Source organism: Petaurus breviceps, unplaced genomic scaffold (genome assembly GCF_028583685.1).
Source record: "Petaurus breviceps papuanus isolate PSGF00001 unplaced genomic scaffold, PetGlider_PUasm1.0 90849, whole genome shotgun sequence".
Taxonomy (NCBI): Eukaryota; Metazoa; Chordata; class Mammalia; order Diprotodontia; family Petauridae; genus Petaurus; species Petaurus breviceps.
This window is the reverse complement of record NW_027187361.1, coordinates 26,661,516-26,670,526: the sequence shown is the minus strand read 5'-3', so window position 1 is coordinate 26,670,526 and position 9,011 is coordinate 26,661,516. Positions and strand designations below refer to the sequence as shown.

General features: G+C 39.3%; 1 protein-coding gene across 8 annotated transcripts in view; it reads right to left on the bottom strand.

Annotated features, from left to right (window-relative positions):
• Positions 1-9,011, bottom strand: part of NPAS2 (neuronal PAS domain protein 2) — a 247,683-nt gene that overhangs the window by 82,474 nt on the left and 156,198 nt on the right. For all 8 annotated transcript variants that reach the window (XM_069073028.1, XM_069073027.1, XM_069073021.1 and 5 more), the window contains exon 3: positions 912-1,060. In XM_069073028.1, the coding sequence (XP_068929129.1) occupies positions 912-1,060 (149 nt within the window). The remainder of the gene's footprint in view (positions 1-911; positions 1,061-9,011) is intronic.

Below are 9,011 nucleotides of genomic sequence, written 5' to 3'. Positions count from 1 at the left end.
CCTCTCTCTTTGTCTCTCTCTGTCTCTCTCTGTCTCTCTCTCTGTCTCTCTCTCTCCTGTTTCTCTCTCTCTCTGCCTCTCTCTTTGTCTCTCTCTGTCTCTCTTTCTCTGTCTCTCTCTCTCTGTCTCTGTCTCTCTCTGTCTGTCTGTCTGTCTGTCTCTCTTTCTCTCTGTCTCTGTCTCTCTCTGTCTCTCTCTCCTGCTTAATTTGCAGGTGGGAGGAGGGAAAGGTACAGGTACTGCTAGGAGAAAAAGAAATTGGTCAAGGGCACAAGAGAATGGTTAACACAGGGATTTTAATAACCTCACAGGGGGTAGTTTGAGAGCAGCTTCAAGAATCAACCAAAAGTACAATATCTTTTCAAAGCAGGACTTGATGCTGGTGAGAATGATACAAGGATGTCCACACATCAGAATTAAGGACAGGGACAGTGAGAAGAGAAGTTGGCACTGTTCTATCTGGTAGGAAATCAATGCAATTGCTCTCAAATTTTTATGTCATAAAAAAAATATATGCTCCAAGTATACTTTGAAAAGGGTAATCCGCCTGGCAGTGTTTATATCCTGACTGGTCTGGGTGGTTATTGCTGCTCAGGGTTCCCTACACTCCTTATTTAACATGCTCTTGCTGTAATGATCGAAATAATAAAGGCAATTTGGGAGGGCAGTGCCATCTTCTAACCTAGCCTAATAAGGGGCTATTAATGAGGGAGGAGAAGCATGGAATGAAGAAAAGCTGATTCCTGTTTTACACACAGGCAGCTTCTGAAAAGGAGAAACTTCAGGGGTGGAGAAATCCAAATTAGGAAGTATCTAAGCATGAAAACACTATAGAAAAACACTATAGAAAGGGCAGAAAGTAAATAGGAATAGAGAAGAGCAGTTACTTTCTTTTCTTTTCTTTTTTTTACCATTGTGTTTCTGTAAAAATCCAATGACTTTTTCAAGCACTGTAGTTTTATCCAGTTTTCGAGTGTTCCCTGGAAGCATGGAGCTAAGTTCTTTGATGAGAACATTGAACTGGTCACGACGCTTTTTCTCAGACTTGTTTCGTGATGCTCTAAAAATATGAAAAACATTGGTAACCAAAGTATTCTAGTTACGATAACATTTGTCATGACTGAAATCAAGGCATTACATGAAATCATGCTCTGGAATTACCTTGTTTTTTAATGCCATGGCAAAGATAAGTTGCTTTAGCCTCATTTCACAATGAACCAATATAAGAGAGGAAGTTTGTATGTGTTATGAGCAGAACTCTATGCAGCCCCTGGCAACAGCCTTGATGCCATGCTTTCTGACTGCCCAGAGTTCTAATTCCACAAAAGCAACATAAGTACTGGTTATAGGTCAGCCCCTAGGAAAGGTGATGCTAGTGTTTGCTTGTAACCGGGAGTTTAAGTTACCTAGTTGGGAGTTCCTTCCTTTAGCAGTGAGGAATATGCTCCAGTTAATTTCTCACAACCCTTCCCTAACCTCGGTATTTCCAGATTTGATATTGAGACACACAGGGGTCATGACTATGTTCTGCCTCCTAATCTCATAACATATGAGACCCAAGCCAATTCATATTTCTTGAGTGTCTGCTACATACAAGGCTCTATAAAAGGCTAATATAAAAAAGGCTAAAGGCCCATTATATATATATATATATACACATAAATAATCATCTCTATCTACAGATATAAAGGCCTTTTGCATAGATACAAAAGAAGCATGTAGTAATATTAATACCTTATTTTTGCATAATGGTTTAAATTTGCTGTTTTGTAAGTATTTTCATATATATGATCGTAAATGTTTTACACCTATGATTCACATATATGTAAGGATCAACTGAGCCTTATAGGTCTCATTTTGCCAGTGAAGGAACTAAGGCTTAGGAAAGTCAGGTGATTTGACTAAACAGCAGTTCTTTGGATTTCATGGTCAGCATACCACACTGAAATGGTTCCTGCATTCTAAGAAATTATAGTCTCATTGGAAAGTCAACATATACACTTATGAAACAACTGGTAAATGCAATCTAGGGCCAAAATATGTCACGGAGACACTAAGAACCCCTGGAGGTCAGAGAAGGGATAAATCAAACATTTGTGCTTTGCACTGATGACCTCACCAATGGCAAAATTTCCAGAACTGTGAGACAGTCTTTGGTAGTACCTGCAGAGGTTTCAGCAGCTAATCAATTCTATCTTCCAAAACAGAAAAAAGGATGGAAAACTCCCAGAATTTATGCCTACATTCCAGAAAGTTCTGCCTCTATTTTTAGGATAATAATAACTCATACTTTCATAGTGGTAAAAGGTTTGCAAAGTACTTGGCTTACATGATTTCATTTGATACAATAAACCAGCATTATTAAGTCCCATTTTACAGAAGAGAAAACTGAGGCTCAAGAGGTTAAATGATTTGCAATGGTCACATAGTGATGGGACCTGGACCCCTAAAGAAAAAGTCATGTCTTTGAAAGCAACCCAGCTTTCTGAATTTTCCCCTACATTATAGCAGCCCAGAACTCTCTGTGCGCATCTGGCTCAACCCAGCCCACCTTCATAGGCTCTTGGCCCACCCCAGACCACTTTATTCCTTTCACTATTGCCCCTGGCCCACCCCAGGCTATTTCCCACTCCTTAATCCCCATCCATATCTTTTCACTGTCCTTTTTTTGGTATATAACTATCAGTCTCACCCCCATAAGTTGCAGCTTCAATAGGAATCTAGCCTCACTATTGGCCTTAAAATAAACCTTGACACTTTTGACTGGAAGAAGGTTTGAATGCATGAACTCATTCCAGGCGGATACTGTCCTGTACCCGACATTTCGGGGTTCCCAGCAATCCCAACTACATCACAAATTTGTATCAGAACTCCAATCTAAATTCACCCCAGCATTTTAGAGCAATTAAATAGCTTGTACAAGGAAAATAGCTAATCTGTATTAGAGTCGAGATTCAGAATCAGATTTCCCGATACCAAGTATGGTTTTCTCTTTGTTATACCATGCTGTTAGATTCATATCAGGGCTTAATATATGCTGTATTACGGTAGAATTACCCAGTGTTTAGCAAAGGACCTGGAACATAGTAGGTGTTTAATAAATATTGATTGATTGATTGACCATGGGTCCAAGATCAGATGTCTTAGATCAAACAGATCTGGCATTTTAGTAGTTAGCTTATATAAATACAATCAAATCAAGGGGAAAACTCTAATATCATAGATCTCATTTAAAGGAAGAAGGAAATACCATTTTAATAGCTAATAATAATAGCTAATGTTTATATATTACTTACTATATGCAAGGCACTATGCTAAGTGCTTTACATTCATTATCTCATTTGGTCCTCCCAATAACCCAGGGGGTAGGCGCTATTATCCCATTTTAGAGAAGAGGTTGGAATTGTGTCTGAGATTGGAACTGACCTCAGGTCTTCCTGACCCTAGTCTCCAGACTCTATTCACCACACCACCTAGCTGCCCCTTTAAAAAAAAAAATACCAAATAGTTCATTTATTTACAAAAGGGGAGATCTTCCGATACAATCAAATAAGTCAGTCAGTAGATGGTGCCTGTTTTCTGGCATCAGAGTAATTGAGTCCTAATAACAAATAATAGATACTTGATTTTTGTAGCATGAACATGGTCTTAAAAGGTATTCACATCAAGTCAAGGTATCATATGACCAAAGATGACTGTCATACAAGAAATGTTGCAGTAGCTAGATGGCACAGTGAATAGAGCCCTGGCATTTAACACTTACTAACTATGTGACCTTGGGCAAGTCACTTAACCTCAATTGCACTGCTTTCCCCCCTCCAAAAAGACCAAAAAAGAGTAGTTTTTTAATTTGAAAAAGAAATGTAATAAAAGATTTCATCTAGCATGAGACAATAAGCCTTACATTGGCTTATTGTGGCTGGGCCCAGACCTCTAGCCTAGTTACTAGCCTAGCCCTCCATTGTTCATCTACTTCCTACCCTTGAGCCTATCAGAATAACTGGCCTAGCCCACCCTTGTCTGTGGCCTCCAGTGACTTCCCACCCTTAACCACTCACTGACCTCATTAACTCCTCCTGAAGACCGTCCGGAAGCCTCCCCTGGATGACCCCTAGATTCCTCCCACGACCTTCTGTATATAAGACCCCATCCTGTATTCATGATTGTGAGAGCGCCATAGAATGCCATGTGGGTGAGAGGGCCATAGAGTAGGGAGAGCGCCGTAGAATGACCTAGCACAGACTTACTCTGTATCTAATACAAGTGAACTTTTAATAAGCTTTAGTTTTCTTTGGCTGAGAAAAAACAAGATTTCATCTAGTGTCAAGCAGTTTTACTGAATCGTTCTTCTATTATTCCTCTTTGTCTCTCTATTAATTTTTGTTTTAAATAAGGGATAGCTCTCTGTAAAGGAAATATTGGTGTTGTAAAGGCAAAAATTATCAATAAAATCTATTTTTCAAAAAAGACTCCATCTAAGATATACATGCCCAGAAAATAAGGTGGGCCAGTCACCTCTTAACAGCTAGGGTTAACAGCTGAGCAGCTGAAGTATTGCACAGATATACAGAAAATATTAACAGGCCTATGAGAGGACCAAGAGAGAGTATAATGTGTAGGTCATCCGGGGAGGACTGACGGAAATATAAGCTACATATTATCTAGGTATTATCTGGGTTTTGAGGTTTATTTGGTTGAATGTGAAAGGGAGTGGTTACTTCCTCCTCTAAAACTCACCCTTGGAATGTGCTTTACTAGCCTGCTTTAGGCACTCCCTCTCTCCTCCCCCAGAGCCTGACATAATCTCCAGGCACTGCCCCAACTCTGCCCCAACAGAGAGATTTCTACATAAATGTGTAGGGAGGTGGGAAACAAGATGTAATCCACTAGCTCATCTTTCTACCAGAAGGTAATGGTGACTGATGTGCTTTTGCTTAAAGGCAAAAAACCCAGACTCAGTTTTACCAGTTTGGGGGTTTTAATTAAAATGAATAAATGACTATTTACTGTCAATATCAGTCTCAAGATTTCATTTAAATTTTAAAATTTTAAAAATTTAACAAATTTAACTTTTGCCCATATACAAAAACCAGTCATGTTTCTTTATATTGTGACTCTCTATACATAAATTTAAAAAGTTAAGATTAATCATACTTTATCTAGAATAATCCAGGGTTAGAATATTAATTAAAGCAGAAATTATAAATAAATGTAAAGGACAGAAAAACTTTTTATTAGCCAACTGCCCTCTCAGATAGAAAGGGAGAAAAGAATGAGAGGAAAGCACTTCACCGTGGGCACGAATCTTTGGCAAGGGGGAAGCTCCTGACTGATCACATAAGCTTGGATCTCAGCTGTCGCCACTGACCTTGGTGGTAGACGTAGGCAGCATCGGGCACAGAAGATCCTATTGCTCTCAACATTAGTCACAGCCAGTTAGATTATTTCTTCAGGGTCCTTTTTATTTTCTTCCTCACTTCTCCCTCAACCAACTCCCGCCAAATCTCCCTCTCAACCTCTCCTCCCAAATCTGTGTGTCCATGCACATACAGACTCTCAGGAGTCTCTCAGTAATGCTTGTCTGTTTGAGAGGACATTTCCCAAGGCTATCAGCTCTGAGGATCTTTTCTCTGCCTTGCAGAGAAATCAGTGTCCCAAACCTTTCTACAGAAGGACAGACGAGAGTTGACTATGATAAAATGATATGTGAGTTTTGATCTGGGTTGGTAGAGGGAATGCCTGTCACCATATGATTGTTCCTGGATTCATCAAAGTATCTAAGAACAGAGGTTAAAACCTAACGGAAGGAAGAAAACGAGCATTTGTTAAATGCCTACAAAGTGACACCCACTATGCTTTTTATTATCTCACTCGGTCCTCACAGCAACCCTGGAAGGTAGAAAAGCCCATCTTACAGTTGAGGAAACTGAAGCAGACATGGGTTAGGCGACTTGTGCCGGTTCACATGGCTACTGTCTGAGCCTGAGTTTGAATTTAGGTCTTCCTGACTCAACACCCAATGCTCTCTTCACTGTGCCAACTAGATGATTCACATGGTCTCTAGAAGAGGCGAATGTTTGCTGTATTGACTAGAACGTTCTTGTTACACCACTAGGAGACTTCCTTGGAGACTGCTAAAGAAATATTAAGAGATTTTGAATATTTTTCTAGATCATAGAATCGCTATTACCATTCTGCTCAAATCAGTTCAGTTAATATTTATTAAAAAACATCATGTGCCAGACACTTCCACAAAATTCTATTCTCATGCCTCACCATGGCACAGAGACAAACCTAGACACTAGTTGTGCGAATCTTGGCAACTCTTTTAACCTCCATCTGCCTCAGTTTCCCTATTTGTAAAATGAAGATCATAATAGCACCTACTTCCCAGGGTTGGTGTGAGAATAAAATGAGATAATATTTGTAAAGTACTTTGTAAACCTTAAAGTGCTATAAAATGCTTCTTCTCCTTCCCCTTTCGATGTTAGAAAAGATCTCATGGACTGAGTATTCTTTAGAAGGAGCAGACTAAGTAAATAGTTTACTATTAGACTGACCACTTGATATGCTTGTTGACTCACAAAGAAAGTAAAAACATCCCCGAGTTTTGTGTAGGTCTTTCTGCTTTTGCAGTAAAAACAAAATTCCAAGGTGCTAAACATGGTAAATACCAAACATCACAAAATATGAAACTGATTATGTTTCAACAAATTGTTGTGATTAAAATATGTAATAAAGAGAAACTGAGGCACAAAGCTCTGAGTATAATCAATTTATTAGGAAGGTTAGCAATTGCCAATAAAAGGGATCTAAGACTTCCCCAGTAGTCACAGATCCATCTGATGGTCAGAGCAGTTCTTTTATGCACTTTATGCATTGGTTATATAAGATACCAGAAGTAGAATAGTGATGCAAACTAAACTAAGATTGTGATTGGTCACACAGAGATGAAAATTGGGCTTTGCTTGACTTGATTCAGAGGGGAGATTTCTAAAACCCAGGGCAATGAGGAAAAACACAGTTGACTTATATCCCCTGGAAAGTCTTGTGGTAGGCAAACATGCCATGACCAAGTTAACTTTTCTTCCCTTCTCCCCTCTTTCCTTCCAAAAACTTACAGATTTTGAATCTTTGTGATCAGGTCGTACCCCATGGGCAGAGGGAATTTAAACTCTTACAAATTCTATCACTGAATATTTGCTGTATAGACAATCGAGTTCAATTCCAATCCATAAGTATTACTACACGGATTAGATACAATTCTCCAGCAATAATTAATAAATAATACAAAATAAAGTTTGGTATCAATTTTCAGTCTCAGAGAATGACTATTACTATTGTGGAAATCATTCTTGAATTATCTATTTATGGGGAATCAGAAATCAGAAAGCTACCTAGTTAGAAGGAATAGAGGGGAGGAAGAGGAAGATTAGGAGAAGCCTCCTGCAGAAGGTAGCTTTTTGAAGGAAGTCAGGGTTTCTAAGAGGTAAAGAAGGAAAGCATTCTGGGCAGGGAGACAGCTAGTGTAAAGGCATCAAGATAGGAGATGGTGCATTGTGTGAGAGGAAGACTGAGTGATCCAGCATGAATGGACCACAGGTTCTTGGAGGAGAACAATGTGTAAGAAGACTGGAAATACAGGAATTGGAAGTGGCCAGTTGTGAAGAACTTCAAATAATAAACAGAGAAATTAGCATTTGAACCTAGAGATGAAGCATAATTGGAATTTTTAGAAACCAGCATATTTGTAGGAAGTAAGGAAGAACCCAGTAGACAGTGAGATTAGAGAAAAGCAGGGATCATAGTGGGAGAAAGCTGGGAAGAGACAGGATCAAGGATGAAGGTAGATGGGCTGGTCTTGGCAAGAAAGGCCAGTGTCTCATCAGAGAGTGGAGTGAAGTGATAGTGAGAGACCATATCAGAGGCAAACGGGGTAGCAGAAAGGGAGCTCTCAAGAATGACTGTATTTTTTTTAATGAATTGCAAGGGAAGGACTTCAACTGAGAAGGTAGAGTATGGTGGAAAATTAGAGGAGAAAAGGAGTTTGAAATAGCTGCCATGGTAAATGGTAAATTGTTTAGGCAGGAGCAGAAAGACTACATTGCTTCAGTGAAGGCCCAGTTTAGATTAGACACAAGAATTTTAAAGTGGATCCAGTCAATGTAATTTTGCAATTTCCTTCAACACCATTTAGTATTATGCGGAGGCAAAAGAGGCAGCTGGTGGAACTAATCCAATGACAGGGTTCTGTAAAGGTGTGCTCAGAAACAGGACAAAAAAGCAAGGAATTCGAGGATAGGTATTGTCAGTGTAGACACAAAACCTTGACAAAATATTTAAGGGTGCAAAGAGATCAAAGAAAGGGGAAAAACACATGTACAAAAATATTTATAGGGCATCTAAGTGGATGGGGTGGCTAGGTGGTACAGTGGATAGAATACCGGGTCTGGAATCCTGAGTTCAAGTTTGGCCTCAGGCACTTGCTAGCTGTCCAGACCCTGCACAAGTCACCTCACCCTGGTTCCTTCAGTTTCCTCACCTATGAAATGAGCTGAAGAAGGAAATGGCAAACCACTCCAGTATCTGCCAAGAAAACTTCAGATGGGGTCATGAAGACACAACTGCAACACAACAAACAAGCCAACACAAAAATATTTTATAGCAGCAAAGAACTGCAATCTCAGGGGGTTCCCATCAATTGGTGAATGGAAAAACAAATTTTCATATATGAATGTAATAGAATACTAAGGTGCCATAAAAATGATGAAAGGGGTGGTTTCAGTGAAATCTGGGAATACTTGTAAGATCTGATATGGAGTGAAGTGATGAGAATAGGGAGAACAATTTAAACAGTAATAGCAACACCTTAAAAAAAAACTTTGAAAGATTTAACAACTCTCATCAGTGCAATGTCTAATGATGATTCCAATGCTAGCATGCAACAGAGGGGTAATGGACTCAGGGTGCAAAATTAGACATTTTTTTAAAGATATGATCAATGAGGGGAA